The sequence below is a fragment of the Apus apus genome, chromosome Z, assembly GCF_020740795.1.
Source record: "Apus apus isolate bApuApu2 chromosome Z, bApuApu2.pri.cur, whole genome shotgun sequence".
NCBI lineage: Eukaryota > Metazoa > Chordata > Aves > Apodiformes > Apodidae > Apus > Apus apus.
Genome location: NC_067312.1, coordinates 50,523,958 through 50,547,114, shown reverse-complemented (window position 1 = coordinate 50,547,114; position 23,157 = coordinate 50,523,958). Strand labels below are relative to the sequence as shown.

The 23,157-nt window shown below is 42.2% G+C and overlaps 1 protein-coding gene across 1 annotated transcript; it reads left to right on the top strand.

Moving 5' to 3' along the window:
• The first annotated feature begins 11,346 nt into the window (after window positions 1–11,346).
• Window positions 11,347–20,579, top strand: STARD4 (StAR related lipid transfer domain containing 4). Its single transcript, XM_051643338.1, has 5 exons — window positions 11,347–11,576; window positions 13,053–13,102; window positions 14,452–14,578; window positions 15,751–15,865; window positions 16,419–20,579. Exons 1-5 carry the CDS (start codon window positions 11,472–11,474, stop codon window positions 16,643–16,645), a joined length of 624 nt encoding a protein of 207 aa, XP_051499298.1. The 5' UTR covers window positions 11,347–11,471; the 3' UTR covers window positions 16,646–20,579.
• Window positions 20,580–23,157: the final 2,578 nt, after the last annotated feature.

Sequence of the window (23,157 nt, the reverse complement as noted above, 5' to 3'; positions counted from 1 at the left end):
AGAAAGAAAGAAAGAAAGAAAGAAAGAAAGAAAGAAAGAAAGAAAGAAAGAAAGAAAGACCAGCAAATAAAAAAGCATTAGCCTTCTAAATGAAGAATTATCATTAGTTCTGTAAGTTCTCCCAGGCAAAATCTAACATCATGGCATCTTAATATGTACTATGGAGTCTTTGTTTTGGTCCAACATCTGTCTTTCAAAGAACTGTTACCTCAGCTTTCTATTTTTGTTTTCTTATTGCTGTGGTACAAGAGTTGGTTTTTTTTCTAAATCTGAATCTTATCTTCTGGCTGTGACCTGAGCAATATGTCTTTCTTTTCAAAGAACACTTGCATCAGTTCTGATGGATTTTACGATTAACACAAAGAAGTCACTTTAGTTGTTCATTAACAGGCTACCAAATTAGGAATTCTTCAACAAGAGCAAGATAATAACTTAAAACAGGCAGATATCCAGAAGTTATGCCGTGCTGGTATTACTCACTCACACCACTACAAATCTGGACAATTCACAGAAAAGACAATGAGGTGACTGCTTCAAATGAAGTGGCTGCTTTAGAGTAGCTTCCAGAGTCTGGAAGGAATCAAAACTGCTTCAGGTACATCTGTTAATTTACCATGAAACAACATTTCAACATGTCACCGTTTGCCTCAGGTTCAACAATGCTCTCAATCTCCTCCCCCTCCCACCCAGGTAGGGAACGAGAGAGAGAAAAAGAGAGAGACTTGGTTGGATTGAAAACCAAACTACACAGCTTTAATTAAGATATAAGAAATATTTAATTAAGATATAAGAAAATATATACAATTATATACAAATATGTTCAGATATATGCAAAAGCCTCTCGCCTCCCCCCAACCCCAGCAACTCCCACAGCATCTCCTGAGCTGCAAACAGTCCCAAGAAATCCTGGAGCTGCTGGAGAAAGCAGAGAGTGATGAGGGTCAGGAGAGCTCGAGCCTGGGGGTCGATGGTGCTGGATGGACGGAGTCCTCCCTGGACGCCGGCCATGGACGGGAGAGAAGGGAAGAAGAAGCAGGAAAGAAGTTGTCTTCTGTGCTCTCTGACCTTCCTCTGAGCTTACGTAGATATATGGAATATCTCTGGCCAATTTTGCTGTCTGTCTAACTCAGCCTCCTATGGGGGGTCATAGATCTCCCTGTAGTGTCTGAGCCAGCAGAGTGAAGATGTGACCTTGAAGACCCAGCAGTTAGAAAAATATTCCACTCTTACCAGCCTTAGTTAGAACACACTGGTGCTAGTTAAAAGAAAGCCTACTGAAGGAAAAAAAAAGACAGTAAAAGGAAAATGAGCTTCATCCTGGCTCAAACCAGGACACAACAGCAGAAAATACATGATCACTAGTTCCCCCAAACAAGTGTGTTTTATGTAAAAAACACAAGTTACCAATACAGTGACAATTTTTTTTTTTTCAGCTATACTTTTCTCCTTTTACTATCAGGGCAACTAAGTGCACACGGACTGACCATGATTATTTAACTAGGCTGCAAAGTCATGAACTACTACTCATTTCCTGTGTGTAGTACAGTTCTCCTGTATGCTGCCTCATGGCCCATGATCTGTGCTTATGATCCTTGGCCAAGACACTGCAGAATGGTGCACATCTTGACTGGCTCAGTGAAGAAGTGTCGTTGCCATTGTCACACCACCAAGGCTGCCTGTCCTAGAAGAAAACAGTGTCCCTGTCAGAATGCAAACAGCTGGGAGGGCAGCAGCAAATTAGGGGATTAAGGACAGAAAGAGGCAATAAATTCCCAAACGTGTTAAACCAAAGAAAGCCCTTGAGTGTGCCATTGAAGCCTGGCCAAAACCTATTCCACACCTTTTTGGAAATAAGAACTACTACTTACAATGACTTTTTTTGGTGAAGGACTTCCTGCTTTACTAAGACAAGATGACTGAGGTGTCTGCAGGGGGCATGGGTGATATTTTTATCTGACACCGAAAGCTCTCTGGCACTTTTAGACTGTGTACCAATCTGAAGACCCACTATGACAATAAGATAGATGGAGGACACAGATAAATTGTGGACTTTGTCTACCTAAACTTTGCTAAAGCCTTTGACAACGTCTGCCACAGCATTCTCCTTGAAAAGCTGATGGCTCATGGCACAGACAGGTGCATTCTCTGCTGGGTAAAAAATGGCTGGCTGGCTGAGGTCAGAGAGTTGTAGTGAATGAGGTTGGATCCAGCTAGTGGCTGGTCACCATTGGTATCCCGCAGGGCTCAGTTTTGGGTCCAGTCTTGTTCAATATCTTTATTAATGATCTAAATCTGCTTGAGGGTAGGAAGGTTTTGCAGAGAGACAGGGACAGACTGGATCGATGGGCCAAGGCCAATTGCATGAGGTTTAACAAGGGCAAGTGCCAGGTCCTGCACTTTGGTCACAACAACCCCATGCAAAGCTACAGGCTTGGGGATGAGTGGTTGGAAAGCTCCATGGTGAAGAAGAACCTGGTGGTGCTGGTTGACATCCAACTTAACATGAGACAGCAGTGTGCCCAGGTGGCCAAGAAGACCAACAGCATTCTGGCCCGCATCAGGAATAGTGTGGCCAGCAGGAGCAGGGATGTGATCACGCCCCTGTACTTGGCCACACCTTGAGTACTGTGTGCAGTTCTGGTCCTCTCACTACAAAAAGGATGTCAAGTTGCTGAAGCATGTCCAGAGGAGAGCTCCCAAGTTGGTGAAAGGTCTGGAGAATCAGTCCTATGAGGAGAGGCAGAGGGAATTTGTTTAGTTTGAAGAAGAGGAGGAGAGGGGAGACCTCATTGCTCTCTACAACTACCTGAAAGGAGGTTGTAGGGAGGTGGGAGTTGGCCTCTCCTCTCAAGTTAATAATGACAGGATGAGAGGAAAAGGCCTGAAGCTGCACCAGGGGAGGTTCAGATTGGATATTAGAAAGAATTTCTTTACCAAAAGATTGGACAGTGGAACAGGCTGCCTGGGGCGGTGGAGGAGTCACCATCCCTGGAAGTGTTTAAAAGAATTACAGAGTGCTTAATGACATGATTTAAGCACTGAATGGGTAGATTAGGTTATGGTTGGTGGATTTAGGTTATGGTTGGACTTGATGACTTCAAGGTCCTTTCTAACCAGGATGATTTTGTGGTTTTGTGATTCTGTGTGACTGTATTGAAGAAACCAGATAATGCGAGAGGTTTAAACCATATGTCATTGGATATGGGTCTTTTACTCAGTTTACTACACCTAGGAGGACACTTAAGGACCCCTCAACATTATTAACTACTATGGTAGACCATGTCTTCTCTGGGTTGCAGTCAGCGTTATGGGGTATTTAATAATTGTGGGACAAAGCTGTCCAAGCAATCCATGTACGATGTTATTACTGATACTATTGCTATGCACTGCTACTCTACAAGATTGCTACTTATACCATGCTAAAAATGCAATTTTGACAATTTCTTTTGGAAAAAGATATTTTAAAAACTAGTACATTAAGATTACACTGAAGGGACTACCCAGGAGAGGAAAACAGTTTGTTCATTTGAAATACTCTTCTGGTTTGAGCCAGGACAGAACCAATTTTCCTTTTAGTAATTTAACTTCTCAGTGATGTCTCTTCTAAGTGACTGCACCTGCTGAAATTAACAGCATGTTGCTCAGTCAGTGTCTGCTCCTAGTATGTATAACACTGGATGTTTATAGTTGTGGCTGGAGAATGGTAAGCAGACAGGCTCTTGCTTAGACTGATTCTTAGAGAAACCAAGGTGGTTCTGCTCCACTTCTTGTGTGCCAGAAACAAAAGGGTGGAAAAGGGGCCACATCTGCGACCCTCCTGTGTGGAGGAGCAGATGGGACAGGTGATCCAAAATGACCAAATGCAGTATTCCATCCCTTACACATCCTGCTCAGTGTAAAGCTGAGAGATCAGGACGGTCAAGCTCCTTTCATCCATGGCTGTGTCCCGGCAGAACTCCATCCGTTCATCTGCCTTTGATCGCCATCCATGCAGTGCTGAATTCAGTTCCCATCTTTTGCTGACTCCGGAAGCCCAGCCCAGGGCTTTCCTAGGCACCTGCCTTCAGCCTCAGTGGTGATGTGAGCATTACTGGGGGGGTAACATAGTGGTTTTGTATAGATTTCATTATTTTCTTTTTCATCATTACTGTTTCACTAAAGCTGTGTTGTTTAGTTTCCAACCCATGACCCTCTCTCTTATTCTTTTTCCTTTCCCTTCCTGGGAAGGCAGAGGGGTTAATAGAGAGCATCTGTCCATCATTTAATTGTCAGCCCAGCATTAAACTGTGACAAATTCTCTTGTAGAAAAGATTATAGAAATTTCTTAATATCAGATGACAAAGGCAAAGCACAAAGCTGATTTTAAGACAACGCTGTCTTTTATTCTTCACATCAAGGGGGACCAAGTCAGCATTTGAGTCTCGTAACTGTCTTTGTAGTCAGCTCCAATAATAATGTGAAGGTAGATTTTTTTGCAAGGGCAGAGTAAGACAGTATACTAATAAAATATATAAATTAAGGTTTAATTACCATTCAGGAAAATCATGGTTCTTCTTCCAGATACAAAGAGACCGTATCCTGCATTTTATTTGCTTACACACCATATTCCAGTGGGATCCAAAAAGGAAATAATCAGGGCTAGCATTTTTACTGTCTGTCCATGACGAAAGAATAGACATTTGTCCTGACCCCACAAACTGCAGAAGAGAGAGATACAGTGCTACAGTTTATCACAAGTCACAGCTAGATCACGTTAATTAAAGGACTATCTAACAGACTTCAAAAGTTTATAAGGCTTTAGCAACACTTCAGTAAGAAAAATTAGCCCCTTCCCTATTGTATTTCGTTTTAGACGGTACTTTCAAGAGCGTGTATTTCTTTTGCTTTTCTGCCATCTTGTGGCTTAACGGCAAAATGCCTACAAATAATAATAAAAAGGTACCATTTCTGGTTTGTGAAGTTCTTGCTCTTTAAATATCATTTGGCCTAAGCAGTACTCCAAACCACCTCCCCTTCTCCCTAAACAACACTGCAGCTTGCAACAGTTTGCATATTCAGTCCAACGAGTTTCTACAACAACTTGATGCCACAGAAAGGAATTGTGTCAACAAGCCCAGATCTCACCTTGGAGGAAGTGGGCCCTTCTGCCTTCCAGACTCTTCCTTGAGCTAGACCTGACTAAGGCAATGACTGTCTTTCTGCATTCACACTTCTTATTTAAACATATTAGTTTAAAAGTGATTATGTGAGAATTGAGCTGAATTCTGTTTTGGCTCACTCATTAGCAGAGGCAAATGCTACCAGTGAAGCATGCAAGATTTTTAGCTATGCTTCTCACCACCTGAGAAGTTGCATCTAAGAATATGTATGAGCGCTAAGAATCCAATTGTAGCCTTTCAGGTTTATTTCACATTTACAGGGGATGGTTAAGGCAGCTGGTTTAATACAACTGATTTAATACAGCTCATATTAGGCAAGCAAACATGAAACCCTAAGGACATCTCTGCAGTTATACGTGAGCCAATCAGCAATTTGATAGAAAATCAGCACATTGTACACTCATCCAAGTCCAACCAAAGAAGTTAAACAATTAGTTGAATATCAGACATGAAGAATATTAGAGGTTTTCTCTGTTGTTTATTTTTAAAAAAGATTGCAAGAATTACTAGCTAGCTGACTATTTAGAATGGCTCCACTGACTGAACTGTTCCTGACTTAAGAGTCAAGATTTCAACTGGATGATGCTCCAAAAGAGTGACATTTCTCCAGCAGTTAATCTACCAGTTGAAATGCTATGATAGTCTGACTAAAACCACCAGGAGAATTTCAGGGCAAAACACTTCCACTGGTCTGTTACTATTAGTGAGAAATTTTCTGGGCCACATCATTTCAGATGAGTGAGTAGGAAGTCTCAAGAAAAAAGTAATTTTACTTAAATATCAGGCCTGCTGTGCAACTTGCAGAATGCTCCATCAAGGTCATTTCAAGACAGCTTATTTTGAAAGTTCAGTTTTCAACTGCTGTACTTACAGTTGAGTTAACAAAACTGGAAACTCATATTTTATTTACCTGACATTAAATGAGTGGCTAGAGAGGATAAAAAAAAATAAAATAATCAGGAGTCAACTGCTGGTGAAAACTAATGTTTGGATTTCACACAAGATCCTCATAAAGAAGCTGCTGAAGTATCAGCTGGATGAGCAGACAGTGAAGAGGACTAAAAAATGGTGTGAATAGCCAGGCCCAGAGGGTGGTGATCAGAACAAAAAGTCCGGTTGCAGCCCTGTAACCCAGGGGTCAATATGGGGTCTGATCCTGCTTACCTGCAGCCAGTTTGCTAAGGACATCAAACTGGGAGGAGTGGCTGTTGCTGATATAGCAGGGGGTTGTGCTGGCATCCAGAGGGATCTGGATTGGCTGGAGAAACTGGCTGACATGAACCTCATGAGCTTCAACAAGGGGAAGTACAAAGTCCTGCACCTGGGACAGAACAACCCCAGGCACCAGAACAGGTTGGGGACTGCCCAGCTGGAAAGCAGCTTGGCAGAAAAGGCCCTGGAGATCCTAGTGGACACCAAGTTGAACATGAGCCCACAGTATCCCTTCTACTCAGCAGTGGTGAGGCCACACCTAGAGTGCTGGGTCCAGTGCTGGGCTACTCAGTACATACCAGACACAGACATACTGGAGAGTCCAGCAAAGGACCACCAAGAAGATGAAAGCCCTGGAGCACCTCCTCTAAGAAGAAAGGCTGAGAGCTGTGACTGTTGAGCCTGGAGAAGAGAAGGCTCAGGGGGTTCCTATAAATATATATATATACCTGGAGGGGGACACAAAGAGGACAGAGCCAGGCTCTTGTCAGTGGTGCCCAGTGACAACACCAGAGTCAATGGGCAAAAACTGAAACACAGGATGCTCCCTCTGAACATCAGGAAACATTTTTCACTGGGAGGATGACCAAGCGCTGGCACAGTTTTCCCAGAGAGGTTGTGGAATCTCTATCCTTAAAGACATTCAAAAGCCATCTGGACATGATTCTGGGCACCCAGCCCTAGGTGGCCCACTTGAGCAGAAGGTTGGACGAGATGACCTCGAGAGGTCCCTACGAGCCTCAACAGTTCAGTAATCCTCTGATTCAATGTGTCTGCAGTGAAGAACAGTTTTAAAGAGCTATAAAGCCTGCGTGGTTTTTCCAACACAGAAGGTCTGTGTCTAGAAAGTCTAAATCTTGCCTTGAAACTTGGTGCCTGTGTAAAGGCTTCAAAGCTGCAGAAATCTCATGTATGTGCAGCATTTTCTACCTCTTACAGTTAAAAGCAGCATATCTGAAAAGAACAACAACAATAAAAACACAACAATCCACAAAACAGACAAACTACATTTTGAACTAGATTTGCAGTTCTAAGTACCTTCCACTGCTTGAAATTAATGACATCTCTTGCATCAGTAGGCAGCTTCAAGTTGGTTCAACTATAATGTTATTGAAATGCTGAGCACAATAACCAATTCAGGAAAACTGTGTGGTCAGAAGAGAGTAATGGAAAGCACAAAGTTCATGACCAGATCAAGTGCTTGGTCTAGGAAGAGAACAATTGATCAGTCAACCAATCACAGTACTCTTCAATATCCTACAGAAATCACTAATCTTAAAAAATCCAAAAACAAACAACAAAAATTCATTGGTGATATCTCAGATAGAATTGTACTGCAGAATATGTATTGGCACACACATTGCAGGTACTTTTCATAACCACATAACTACTAAAAAAGACTCAGGCTCAGAATGTGTTGGACTGCCTTGGTACTCACTCTGCACTGATACACGGTGGTCTATTCACCAAGAAATAAATAGTTTAAAAATCCAGCAAGAAAATTCTCCTTTTCCCTCAAAATTGTTAAGCAATATGGTTATTTAGATACATTTTCCTTCTCAAAAATTTGTATAACAGCTCTTGCCAACTCATCAGTCAAAGGGAATGCAGACACCCAAATGAATGAAGGATGCCAGGCTCCATTATCTCCAGACTCTGCATGGGAATTCTCTGCTCCCTCTAATTGCACAAGCCTTAGTCAATGCTTGTACTAAATGGAAACCTACTAATAATGCAGAAAATTGGAGAAAAAAATCCCAGCTTTTCAACTTGAGTGTGGCTATTCATTAACTGGTAAAATTCTGTTAGAAAATAGGAAGCCTGGTAATGCTGATCTTGGACTAGCCTTTCTATTTCTAATATTTAGGTTTGATTCTGAAGAGCAGTATTAATTTAATCTAAAGGGACACACTGTATCTTCTTATGACCAAGCAAGCTCAACACACAAGGTACAGCCTTGGGAGAGCAAACAATTGTGTGAAGTGCCCTTTAGACAAAATAGGCTTTCTCAGTAGAGTTCTCTATGTGACAAAAGTTCAACTTGTATTTAAGTCTGAGACTACCAAATGCATTATTAAGGGCAGCCTATTAGCTTAAGAATCATAGGCTATCTTTCTATCTGGAAAGGGCAGTAGAGACATTTACATTTAAGAGAAATATGTTGGTCAGAGTAACTTCAGTGATGCAATCATGCTGTTTCTTCATCTTCTTCCAATAGCTGAAGTTCAGGTTTCATCTAATAAAATACTTCAGTACTGTTTTTGATTGGAACCAGCCTGCTGAGCGCTATGAAGGAGCAACCACATTGTATATTAATGGTTTTATACTCTTTTGCTACAAAAGCAGAACTTGCTCTAGTACGCTTGGTAGACTGCCCACATTTTGTTACCTGTAACACAGTGGAAAGTTATTAAGGTTAGATGTGTACAGTTTCTTTTATTTGAAAACCACCCAACGTGTCCTCCTCACCATTGGTTATGCATTCTACAGAGGAACACCTGCAGTGATCAAACCTGGTTTAACTAAAATTAGCTGTCAGTAGTCTCCATACAATATTACTTCTAGGATGAAACATCAGGCATTCAAAGACAACAGTTCATCATCATGGAGGCGAGCACAGCAGCTTTCAGAATACATTTGATTTTCTTAAATTACTTTCAAGTCAGGTGACAGAGTTATTTTGGGCTTTTCACAGTGTTCATGATCCCACCCATCATCATAATAAAAATGGTGCAAGGTGTTATTTGACAAGAGGAACAGATGTTCTTCTACAGCAATACTGCAAACCTCAGGGGTGATGTGCCTCTGGTGTAATTTGGAAGTGGTTCAGGAGTTACTGCCACAGAGATGTGCCAGAGACATCACGAGGAAGAAGCAGCAAAGGGTCAGCTGTGGCATGCTTAGCAACATTTGCCTACTCACAGCACTTTCTTCACACAGGCACATGTTTGAGCTGGTAGCACTAAAGGAACATAACCCATGAAATGTATACAGCATCACTTGCACATCAGTTATCTCAGGTGCTTCATGGACACTTTGCACTGCACAGCTGGGAAATTGTGCTGGTTTGGTTTGGCAGGTATTTTAGTAGTGGGGGAAGGGCCCCATGGGTGGCTCCAGTAAGAAGCTCAGAAGCTGCCCCACCTCCAAAACCAGACAAGGAGCCATTAGAGACACTGAATATGCCTCTGTGATTAATATATGAAAGAATTTATGTAAGACCTGAGCAGAGAGTAAGCAGGAGAAGAAGATGAGCTGCAGAGGCAAAGTGGTGCTCGTGGCTGTTGAGGAAGAAGGGGAAGTAGGTGCCCAAGCAGAAGTTTCCCTGCAACCCGTGGCGAGATGGCAGCTGTCCCCCTGCACTCATGGAGGAATGTGGTGAAATATTCCCTGAAGGCACCAGGAGGGGTGAACTTGGATTTGCTTTGTGGATTTGGATTTGCTGCCAGTGGACTCTACACAGCTTTGGAAGACCCCAGCACCAGAGGAGGTGGCTGTTCCCGAAGCAGCCCCTGACTCTGTGGGAAGCCCAGGCTGGAGCAGCTCCGGACCTCGTGGGAAGGACTCATGAAGGAGAGGTTTGTGGAGGACTCTCTCCCATGGGAGGGACCCCATGGGGAAGCAGGGAAGGACTGTAAGGAATCCTTCTTCCTGAGGAGGAAGGAGCAGCAGGAACCACCAGCCTGTGAACTGACTCTAAACCCCATCCCCTGTCCCCCTGTGCCTCTGGGGGGAAGGAGGGAGAGAGACCAGGAACAAAGCGATTTGGGCCCAGGTGGGGCAATACATGCAAGCCCTGCTCTGTGTGTTGTCTGTGTCCTGTGTGCGTCTGATTAGTGTGAAATAAAATTGCTGTGTTTCCCCAAATGGAGTCTGTTTTGTCTGCGACCATAACCAGTGAGTAAACCCTCCTCGCCCTTTGTCTTGACCCATCCCACAGCGCGTGTGGGTGTGGGTGTGGGTGTGGAGGGGAGAGGGAGCCGTGAGTGAGCAGCCACCCGGCTGGTTCCGTGTTGTCGCCTCAGGCCCAAACCATGAAGTCCCAAAGGTATCGAAGTATTCATCTCACTGTGGTGAGGAACGAGTTTATAGGACTTGAAAGCACCCAGTTGGCCCAAATAATAAAATTAATGTTGAAGATCAGAATCCAGAGTATCCAAGGGCTTGGCCTTACAGAAGACTTACAGACCTTCTAAGCTTAAGAAACTTGTTTTATGAGCAGCCAGAGCAGCTTCCAAGTGACCAGGCAGCCTTTGATCAAAATCTGTCCAGCGCATGGGAACACATTTCTGCAAATAACAGTTCTCCACTAAAAGCTCACTTCCTTTTTCCTCAAGAAGCAGCAGCTTCTCTCTAAAAAACTGAACAACCTATCGGAGCCCAAATCTATTGGAGCCTTAACGAGGTGACCAGCTCCTGGGGAAAGCCCTACTGGAAGGCAGGAAACCTGGACGAGCAGCAGGCAGCCGGGGCTGGCCAGGCGCGCGCTTCACCTCTCACAGAAACTGACAGGGACCTGAAGGAAGATGGGCGGAACACGTCCCAGTAATGTCGCTATGCTTTCACCTCAAAACTGCTCTTTTGATGATGTCCTGCAGAACCTCAGGGCCTGCAAAGCTCCCCGCTCTGCTTAGTGCAGCCCGAGAGGCGCGGTCCCCGCTGAGACCGCCCCCCCGGCCCCGCCCCCGCCGCCCTGGGCCCCGCCTCCATCACTCCACTCCCGCCAGCCAATCAGAGCGGGCGGGCTCCCTCCTTCCCGGCGCGTCACCGCGCGGCTGACCTGCCGAGGGGTGGTGTGAGGCCAGAGGGCGGAGGGGCCCCGCCCCCTGCCCGCCCCGCCGGGCTGTCATTGGCTGCCTCGGCAGGGGCTGCGCTCCCATTGGCTGCCCGCGCGGGCCGTCCTGCCTGCGGGCGGTGCTGCCAGCGGTGGGCGCGGCCGCGGGGCGGTGCGGCCGCGGGGCTGGGGCTGGGGCGGGCAGCGGGGGGTCTCGCCTCTTGCGGAGCGAGCGGCGCTGGCGTTGGCGGCGCCGTCGTCCCCCGTGTCATGCCTTGTGCTGCTGCGCGTGTCTGTGTAACGCGTGTCGCTGCGCGGGAGGGCAGATGGATGTCGTGCCGGATGCCGCATCCCTGGCCGCCGAGCTGCGGGACACCCTGGTTCGGTACCACGGCGCCGGAGACAGCGAGTGGCGCGTCGCCAAGAAAACCGTGAGTGGTCTGAGCCGCGGGTGCAGCCCGTCGTGTCCCCTCAGGGAAGCTGCGGGTCGCTCGTTGCAGGAAGGAGCTGCTGAAGCTGCGCGACCTGGGTGGGGAACGTGGCGGGTTCTTGCAGGACTTTCATACCGGGCGCCTTGTGAAACCACCCTTCAGGGAGGGCCCACGTTTAGGTAACAGCGGGTTTTGCTGCCTGCAGACCTCGCCTGTCATTGCTGCTATTTAAGGGAAGGATCGCATAGAGGAATCCTACCTCTGTAGAATAAATGCGTTTCTTAAAGCAAAATGTGTAATGCTGTCGGCACTAGCAGTGCTGTGAGATGCTGACTTGTCCGTTCAAAAACCAGCCACAGCATGCAGGTAGGCTCTGCCGGCCTCTGGAATCTTTTTGTCTATAATGCTTGAAACCATCGTGCTCCAGCTTCCAAATGGCTTCCTCTTAAAAAGTGAGATCATTCTTAATTCTTTCTCTCATATTGTTTCATTTTCCATTGCCTTTGGAGCCCCCACATTGTCACGTTTGAAGAGGGAAATGAAAGTGAATGCAGTTCCTGATGTCTCCAAGCAGTTTGCTGTACCCTTCTTTGGACTTTTTAAGTCTTGCTTTGTCAACGTGAATAAACTTTGCTTGTGCATCAGTTCTAGGCATGGTGAATACTTTTTAGTCCTGTCCTGGATGGGAAGTAGAAATGTATTTTGATATCTCAGTGTAGTAATGTGGTAGGACTAGTGTGGTACATTTTGGTCTTTGCCCTTTTGTTACAATGGTTTGGGTGACTCTTGTATCTTTTGTTTTTTTACTAACTCTTGTATCTTTTGTTTTTTTACTAAGAGACGTTGGTAATAGAGGGTCAAATGTTTTTCCTCCCTACTTCCCTTCCACCCTTCCTCCATTCCTTCCTCCCTTCTGCATACAGTACAAATAGACTACTGCTTGCAAGACATTTCTAGTCAAGCATCAATGGAAGAAGGGTAACTTAGGCCTTCTTATCTGCCACTGCCAGCACTGCCTGCACACATATGCTTGGTCGTGTGTTACAGGCATGCAAGTAGAAGTTGTGCTGTCTTCCTGTCTGAATAGTGTCCAGATAGTGGCTTTCCAGTTGCCTTTTTAAGTGAAAGGCTTTACCTAGTAATTTGGTTTCATCATTCTATATTTTTCATAGTAAACTGGCTTGGCCTGCCAAGCCATATTTCTGCACAGACTTCTGGCTTTTGACACTGAGAAAGTAATTGACTGGGTTGTTTGTTGTTTTGGTTTTTTTTTAAATGGAAAACTACAAGTGAAAGATGTCTGAAACATCTGCTTCTGTTATTAACAAAAATATACTAAAGAGCCCAGGTCAGTGAGCACTTTGGGCTGAACCAGAGTTAATAGTGAAGTAATTTGCTTTTCTTCAGAAAATCTGAAGTGAACATCTCATAATTGTATCTAACTGTCAACACTGCATTCCTTCCCTTTCCTTTCAGAAAGACGCAACTGTGTGGCGTAAACCATCAGAGGAATTCAGTGGATACCTGTAAGTTTGCCTGCAGAACAGATACATTTTTAAGGTTCCACAAATGTGTTTTGTAGAGTTTTAAAATGAAGGTTGTGGATTCTATAACCCTCAACTACACGGATTCTCTAGAGGAGAAGCTAAGTGAATCATCTCGTGTGCCCGTACCATTTCTTTTTCATGTTATACTTTGATGCTTTAGCATTGAATGCTGTCTAGAACAACAAAGAATGAAAACTAAGGAACACACCAGAAAAGTGATGGAAGTGATCAACAGCATATGCCCAGACCTTTTAGAAAGATGGTCTGCAAACCACAGAAGTAAGTCCATGTTCAGTAGGTCTGAACTGTTACTGGGTGACCACCCAGTCAGTGCTTGGACTGTTACAGTGACTGTGCAGCTGCAATAATATAAAATGTCAAGCACGTAGTTGTGGGAAAGACGTGGTGAGTTTCTGTCTCTGGGTTCTGATGATATCTGTAGGTTTAGCTAGAGAAGTAGTTACTTGACAGCAGCACTCTGAAGAAGCAAAAAGTCACGCAAAAAGGTAGTGTTTGAAGGTATCTCAAAGACAGATAGTGCTCTGTGGAATTTAAGTCCTGTTAAACCTGCAAGAGCTGATGACACCAGAAACCAAGAGTCTGCTAACTCTGAGCAGGGTCACAGGTACACTGGCATCAACAGGTTGTGTAATTTGACACACTGCCAAGAGGTGAGTGGCTGCTGAGTGCAGGTGAAGACTCCAGGGTAAGCTATTCATAGAAATATTTTTTTAAACTTTGGTCTGGATGGTTTCCCCCCTTTCAGGAGCTGGAGGCCCCATAATTCAAATAAACAAAATCTCTGGTGTTTACTAAAAATACCTGATAAAAAATGAATGTTCTGTAATGTCTTATACCAAATTATTTTATTTGGTATTCTTATATGCCACCAAAGCATAAGGTAGTTTCTTGTTAGCTGGGTTCCACTACTGTTACTTCTACTTTATAAAAAATGTTTTTCCTGTTGTATTCCGGCTCTCCTTTCTTACTGCTTTTAGCTTTACTTGTCCCTGGTGGACTCCCTTACTCACCCAGTGAGAAGAGCAAAATGACAAGTTGTTAGAGGAGTAAATAGGCTGATTTTTATCTGAAGAAGGAGTTTGTCATTTACAAAATACTTATTGCAGTGTAAAGACAAAATTTCTCAGAGTAACATTTGTTGCACAGACTGATGCCCTTATAGGTCTCTTTCTTTACTGTTTTTCTGATACTATTGTCTACTGACCATAACTCCAGATATCAAAGTATTACAGTAAGCATGACGTTTCAGATTAATGGAATATTTATGGAGAATTTCTCACTTTAAATGTAAATATATGTTTCTCTAGCTACAAAGCTCAAGGAGTGGTGGAAGATGTTGCTAACAGAGTAGTGGATCACATTCGCCCTGGACCTTATAGGCTAGACTGGGACAGCTTAATGACTACAATGGACATCATGGAAACATTTGAAGAGGTGAAGACTTGTTTAGGTTTTTAAGGGAAATGTGTATAGATGCATACATTTAACAGTACAGCAGAGCAGTCATTCCAACAAATACAACCATTTTTCTGCCCATTTTCTGCACGCACATGGGATATTGTGCTTACATGTGGTGGGTGACCTCAGATAAAGCTTTCTGGCTGCACAGTCCTATTCTGAAGCTTCTAGTTTAGGTATCCATCTAATGCTAGAAATAAAAGACTAATAATTGGTCAGTCACAGTTCTCTGGGACCTGGGATCTCTGGTAGCTTCTGATAAAATTCATGTATAGGGAATTACAGTGTGGTATTTTATATGCCAAAGCCTTTTTGTACAGCTTGCTTTCTTCTGTTATGTGAGAAATAAAATTGTGGGTATTAATAATTTACATATGCAGAAGCTGCAGCTTTTCCCATGTCCTGAAAGGCTGGCTTCACTGTGTGCCAGGGCTTTGTGATGGGAGCCAAAATACTTCATATTGAGAGGCAGGACTTAATAAAGAAAGGTAGGTTTGAAGTTGATAAGGAAAGAGATGATAGCCTTCATTTGATTACTGGATCATTCAGTATGACTACAAACCCTGTGGACATCTCACCTGAACATGGAGAGCCTTTTTCTCTGACTCTTCAGGAAGTTTTATAAGGCAAGGTAGTTTTGCTAATTATTCCCTAAAATCTATGCCAACTCTGTTGTCTCATAAGAAAGCCTTTTTTTGAAGAATTGTTAATATTCTCTTTTATTATTAATGTATGGATTAAAAGTACTTGACAGAGCATCTTGATACATAGAGAGGCCTCTTGCAAGGTACTAATAATCCTTGGAGACTTCGTAAGTAGTGATTAAGCCACATAAAATCCAACTGGCTTTCAGTTCCCAGACGTGATGACACAGTTCTTTAGTTCTAGTCAGGATCATTTAAAGGTGCCAAATGTTGTCTGTCCCTGCAGCTCCTCACTTGTAGACTGCAAGTCCTTACAAAATGCCAGCATTTAGACTGAAAACAGCACAGCCATTCAGACCTCACTGAAGTTGCTTGCACAGTTTAGTTGACAGAGGCTGCAGCCTTTGTGGGAAAGGCTAGCTAACTACGAGTGAAAATTTCTCTGTATTCATAATACAAAGGTATTTTTGTTTTCTTACTCTCCTCATTCTGTCACTCAACAAGAACTGCTGTGTGATGCGCTACACCACGGCTGGTCAGCTCTGGAACATCATAGCACCAAGGGAGTTTGTGGATTTCTCTTACACTACTAGCTATGAAGATGGGCTTCTAACATGTGGTAAGGTACCACTTACCTCTACTTAATTCTTACTTTGCAACAACTGCTTGGCTTAAGATTTGTTTCACATTAAGTGCTGCAGTAAGCATGCAAAAAGGGTGTAAGATGGTCTCTAAAGGTATTTCAAAGGTATTTTAACATTTTACATGTTTGAAGAATTATAAAGTTACTGGTTTACGCATGAGCTGTCGCTGTGTGCCAAATCTCACTTATGCCAACTGTGGGACAGGAGTGGTAGAGACAAGTTTAGTGCTTTTGACTCAGCTCTTACGGCAGTCCAGGTGGAGTTACAAGTTGGTCAGCTTGCTAGCAAATGGGAGGAATGTCTTAAATGGCAGAATTTCTTCTTATCAGGCCCTGCTTGTCTGTTGTGGAGTTTGAATGAAAAGTAGACAACTTTCATGTGTGAAAGTACACAGGAACTCTTAAGTGTGTCTGTCACTTCTACTACATTCCACAAGCAGAAACTCATACCTTTTAAATTTCCTGTACCATTATTTTTTTGTGTCTTCAAATTAATTTGTGTTTTTTGTTTGTTTATTTTCTTTCATAGGTGTAAGCCTGGACTATGGAGAGGTGAGACCTAACTTTGTCCGTGGATTCAATCACCCTTGCGGTTGGTTCTGCGTCCCTCTTAAGGACTATCCTAGCCACAGTCTTTTGACAGGCTATATTCAAACTGAACTGCGAGGGTTGCTGCCACAATCTGCAGTAGACACTGCCATGTCTAGTACCCTGGCCAATTTCTACTCTGACCTCAAGAAGGCACTGAAAGCATAGACAAATAGTGACTTAAAAGCCCACACGTTTCTTGTTTAGGTTAGCATAGGTTAGCTACTGGGTTAAGAGGTGAATAACATTGTTCCTAAATGATACCTGAACCTTTATGTTGAGGGATTCGAACAAGTTTACCAAGTACTTTTTGATGTGATACTTAGCATACCTTCCTAATTCACAATGCAAAATTCTGTTTCCTGCTCAGCACTCTGCAGCTGGGTGAGGAGCAGGCTGAGCTTATGAACTCTGGGCTTCCTAGGTAGAAACCACAAGATGTGGGGTGGGGGCTTGGAAAATGCAGAATGAACTCGACTTTCACACACAGTGTTGAGAGTGGAGTGCTGAGGATTTTGCTGGTGCAGGTTGCTGTACAGGTAGTGTCTCACTGAAGATGTAATTTTGTAATATATATATTTTTATATTTACTTTTTTAATTTCTTTAGTTTGTACAGGTGCATCTGTAATTTATTTATAAAAATTTGCTTTGATTGATAGGGATATTACTTAGCTTGGTTGTTTAATGATATTATATGTAAGAAAGCTAGTTGCTCTTGTTAGCAAAAGTAAGTATTCATTTTTGGCATTTCTTCAGTGTTGTAATTGTAACTTAATTAACTGTTGTATGTAACAGTCTCAGTGCGTAGATAAAGAAATGCTCTTACAGCTGATCCAAAGCTCAGTTAAGTCATCAGGTGTCTTTCCATAGTTTTTAGTAGCATTTTAATCACACAGGTGCCAAAATAGCAAACCAAAATGGATCTTCTGTGATACTCTGCTTTTACTTAAATTTGCATGTAATTGTGTGTGTGGTTTTATTGGTTTGATTTCTTTTGTCTTCCTCAACTGAAAATCCTGGAATTACTAAAACAATAGAAAGGACCATGAACTTGCTTCAGGTATACGCGTTGGTGTAACCACAGCAACACAGATGACTAGCATGCTGGTATAGTGCTCTGGGTGTTCTATCTTTGCAATAAATGAAATTAGCATCTTAAAAATCCAGCAGCTGAAAGCCTAATCTCAGGTTGCAGAATTGCTCAGATCTGCTGGAGGATGGAGGGTTAAATTTTTAAGAATATTTAGCCACCCAGTAGTGCTGGCAGGTACATAGCAGGGGCTTTCAAAAGATTGCTGCCTGTGTTGCTAGGAACCTGAATTCTCTTTAAAATCTGACATTGAGCTTTTAATGTTTGCATCATATTCTCAGGTGAGATTGTAATTATCCCTATAGTTTACCAGTGCTAGCAGTGGCAGGGTTAACAGTGTAATACTTAGGAGCCCTAATATTTTGGGGCCAGTTGTATAAATACAATCCAACCACCAGTAATGAACTCTCAGAAAAAAAAAATAAAATTAAAATTGTTCCCCTGCAATATTGGCTCTTCTGACACTGGCCACTGTAGCTGAACTCTGAACAGTGAGGACTTTTCTTTCTCATTGCTCAAGCGAAGAGGCAGAACAAACATGACATCAAATATAGTCATACATAAAATACTGTTTAAGACAGTTAAAAACAGTGGCATTGAGCAGCCTTTGATGTCATCATAGGCAGAAAATGTCAACCCCCTGTTTGTTTTTGTGTATTCTGCAATTCTCTTTAAACTCCTTGGTTCCTTTTCCCATCTTTTCTATCTTCCTTGTTTCATCACCAGTGCGGGAATTTCACAAGGTGATGTTTTGTCACCAAGAACTCTAAGGAATCAGTTTCAGCAGATACGCTTTTTTGAAAATGCTAGGGTCCACTCCTTTCTAGTACTGGTACAGAGGCAAGTATGTAAACCCTAGCAATACTGCTCTGAGGGATGAATGATGATATGATGATAGGGGAAGCTGTGTGAAGTATACCCTATTTACCCTTCCCAGTTATAAAGACTACATGCATAATGACTCTGCACGTTTATGTCTTTTTTAAAAACTGCTAGGACTGACTAATTAAGAGGTTCTGATACAGATGTATGCAGAGAAAAATACTCCATTGCTTTCTAAAAATCCCACTTCAAACCTGCACAGAGGCACTTCAGTGCTGGAGAAACAGGTCAAAAGGAGCACAAGGCACAGGATGATGTTTGTACAGCACTAGACACTGTAGAAAAGAGGTCTGTGTTCCCAACACACATTATAAGGGCTCTGACACCTCTAGAATATCTGTCCTTACTTTGTGTTCAGTGAAATGGCTTTTTATGCTTTCAATGAGGATAGGCTGATGAAGCCCAGAGAACAGCTGAAGAAATAAAGAACTTGTGTTAAAATGGAAGAAAATTGTTACTGTATTTTAAGTATGAAGATGTTTTAATAAATTTTTTTCCATGCAGGTTTCCTTTTTATCAACAGCTGTTTTCAGTAACAGGCCTAGAAATGGAAGGATAATACAAATAAGAGTCAAGTTTCTGAAAGCAAAGTTGGCTGCCTATTTTACCTTACAGTAATTTATTCATTAATCAGTGATTAAATTGGCTTTGTATGTTCTAACAGATGTAGTCTATTGCTTCTGCCTGTTATTCTGAACATTGAAGTGAATAACTTGAATGAGTAGAGACTACCAGAGACAGAGGGCAGAGGCAGATTTATTTATTTATTTTAATCAAGAGAAAAGCTCAGTACAATCCTTCAGTTTTCAGATGAGGAGAAATCACAGAGAGTGCAAACAAATTTTAAGGATTTATTTTGTGGGATCTCACACTTTTGAAAATGTTTCTGATTTAGGAGTGCAGTGATTGACAATGTATGCTGATTATGCTGCTGAAGCAATGCGTAGCTGATAACCAGTCATTACATCAAGCATCTCAGCCATAGGGTAGTACAGAACTAGAAGAAAGATGTCTGGTTTCATAGTGAGTTGTATTTATTTGAAGCCAAAATTTACTTTCTTTTTACATAGCTAAGGATTGAGAAGAATCTTAGATGTTGAAGTAGAGCTGTTCTTTAACCAAAATACATTCACAACCAAGAAAGCCACAAAATCAGATACTTAGACAATCAGAACCTCTTTTCCCAATAGTATTGTTTTCCTCCTATGTTAATGGGCAATCTAGAGGGTAGTCAAGACAGTAAAATCAGGAAAGCAGTTGAAAGGACAAAGTGCAGGAGCCCATGTTTTGCTGTTTAGGAGACAGTGGGAGAAGTAAATCACCTAGTTGTGATATTTCTCTTGTCCTCACAGCAGCAGAATTTCTGCAAGTCTGTGAGTGCCTCCAGTACTTGATTTTAAGAGTGATTCAGCTAAACTGGAATGTAGTTATGCAAAAACGACTTCTGAAAAAGGTGCTCAAGAATAGCACAGACCAGTTTTTGCTAGGGAAATGGTATGTACATAGACACATAAAATTATTTTTATATTACAAGTATTTTTTAAAAAAAACTTATTTTTTCAGGGGTTTAGGCAATATGACAGTCTAATATTTAGCGTGTTAGATGCTCTGTGTGTGGATGGGAAAGGTGGCTAAAGGTAAGACAGTTTTCCCATTTGGCTTCTGTTCCTCATCCAAAACCTCCAGCATTAAACCTTGCCTTGTAATTGTGCTGCTTATTTTACATATACAGAAGATATGAACCAAGTTCAGTTTGGGGGCAGTCTGCTGGGAGGGGGACCAGTATTACAGATAGATCCTCTGGGAACAGCACAAGTTCTGATCTGAAATAGTATGCATTTATAAATGTGAAACATGATGAATTTGTAAAACATTTTAAAAGTGTTTAATTCCTCCAGCAATCCTAAATAACCAGAAATGTTTTGATGGTGTGAGCTTGTGATTCAACCCATGAGGTTCACTGCTGTAAAAGTAGCTGCAATTCTAGTGAAACTAGTAAAGTTGTGCCTATGTTCAGAAAGTCAGTCTCTCTTAGCAGTGGTTTTAACTGACTGTGTTCAGTATTTAAGAGATTGTATTTATATTTTGGATGCAATTGCAGAATAAATTAAAAAATTGATTCAAACAGACTTGTCTTGTAGCTTTTTCATCTCGTGTAGATGTAGCATTCAGTTACTTTTTGGGGGGTTATGTCTGATGTTGTAGTTCATCTTCAGCTCCATGGTCATCTGTAAAACAAACTACCAATTTATCTTAAATTTGAATGCCAAAAAGCCTGGTTGTACTTAGAAATTTGATTTAGGCTGAGGAAGATGAGCAACTGAGATCTCTACTAAACTGAAGTTTCTTGAAAACTGTACAAATAGGGTTTTCTCAAACTTGAATTCTAAAAATATGTATAGTTTTTTGTAATGACTTCTTGATTCCTGTGGAAGAATTGTATTATTTTGTCTTTCTATTAGTTAGCTTTTAGCATATTTAAGAAATGGTTTATTAACAGTCAAAATTACATTAATTCAAAACACATGAGCATGTAGCACCTTACAAAAGGCATATAGATGTACCTTAGGGTTATAAAGCATGCTGCAACATGTGTTTTGACTTGTTTAATTAGGATCTACAGAAAAATGCCTGTATCTTATGTAGAACCATTCCTTGTTTCTCTCACTAAGTCTGCATAGAGGCAGGAGAGTTCTGTAGGATTTGACTTCAGAGCAGAATTGCAGCCCTCCTCTGTTGCTAAGAAAAGTAACTGAGATACACCATGCTCTTGTAGGGCATGTATCATGTCGCCCTCTTCAAAGTGGGGCAGGAGAAAGTACAGAAGCCACTTTGGATCTTTGGAAAAATTTTAAGGGCGTTAATTAGAATTATTAAGAAAAAGTTGATGTTTAAACTCATTTCCTGGTGAAAGAGAATGTGAAGATTGGAGAGAGAATAATAAATCTATGCTAAAGTTTAATGCCCTCTAGGAAATAATATAACCTGAAGTCCAAAAGCATAATTTAAACTTTGTAATACATTTTGCCTTTTCCAGTCCCCACTGAGCTGCCCTGTGACTTGGTGTTGTAGCACAGGTTGGAGCTCATTATCATGGGGTTAACCTTCCTCAGATTTGTGCTGCAAGCAGGGAGGAAACAGGCACCGATGATAACAGCACGACAGGAGACACTTGTGCACATTTTACAGCTGACCCACATAGTAAGAGGTGTGACATCTGGGTGAACATATCCCAAATCCTAACACAGCACCAGAATTGTCTCTTCCAAAGTTATCTTTAAAATTTATCTTTCAGTGAATCAAATCAGTATGACTACCTAATGATTCTTAAAAATGATTATTTGATACAGGAAACATAGATGAGCTGTTAGAAGGTCAGTTACTGCCGAAAGTGTAATCAGAAACTGACTTTCTCAGGCCTTCTGTGGACCAGGGATGCTGAATAGAAAGCATTTCCTGAACTCTGTTCCTGGGCCTGCTGACCTGCCTGCCAGCACAGACCCAGCTCTGAGGCAGGTTATGACCCTGGAGAGCAAATTGGTATTGCAAGTAAAATTCCCTGACTTTCTCAGAGTGTCAGTCTGAGTGCTGCCCTTAAATTTGGTTCCAATCAAACAGCATTACAGCTAGCATTTTGGTGTTAACTAATTCAAGCTCCAAGGCTCACTGAGGATGCAGGGCAATGCTCAAGTGGGTGCATTTGAGCAGTTGCCAACATGGGTACTTTGTTACTTGGGTACCATATGACTCCTCCTTGACTGTATTCATTACACGATTTTGAGTTCCTCATGATTTGAAAGGAAACAGCAACATGTCTGCTCACTGGAGCAAGAAGAATGTCCCTACAAATCAGCATCTCTTACACATCCAGAAGTAAGCATGGATCCATGGATCCACCATGCACACAGACATCTCTGCTGAATTTAATGGTTTCCCTGTCTGAACCCATTGGGCTAATTAAAAAAATACAATTAAAAATGTAATAGAAAAGCACATACAGGAAAAACATGTACAGAAACACAGCACATTAGGGTTGAAACACTGAAAAGCTTCCCAAGACCAGCAGGCGTAGTAATTTTCAGCAGAACACTGTTGTATATGGAGGAGTTAGTGACACACACAGCACTGAAGGTGATCAGGGGCTGCAGGATATACCTGCCCAGCTGAAGAGATTAGAGGAGCCCAACGGCAGCTGCTGTGGAGCACCTATGGTTACACCACCTGCCTGGCCTTCCCTGTGTCTGTGCAGCAGGAAGTTCTCATGTGGGCATCCTTCCTACTTGACAGTAGAAATGATGAATAGCTTGATTAATTAAATGATGGATTTTTTAAAAGCAAATCCTGTATCTAAAATTAGATTTTAAAAAAAGGGGGTAGCCCACAGGCAGGATTTGCACAACATGCTGTGCCAGAGGTCTGATGCCTCACAACTCTGGGTTCCCAGCATTTGAAGGGACACAAAATTATCTGTACTACCCTCTGTTTCTTTATTTTGTTAACTCTCATAAATAGTACTTTAAATTATACTCTACAGAAACTGATTGCCTTTTTTTTACTGGGATCATGAGGAGCCAACAATTCCTGGTGCAAAACAGCAGGCAAGATGAAGAATCAAATTCTTTGTATGCTCTACATGGGCAAAATCTCTTTCTGTTCTCCTGTGTGTCTGCCAGTCAGTACCACAGAAATTGAGTATTTGTGAAACAG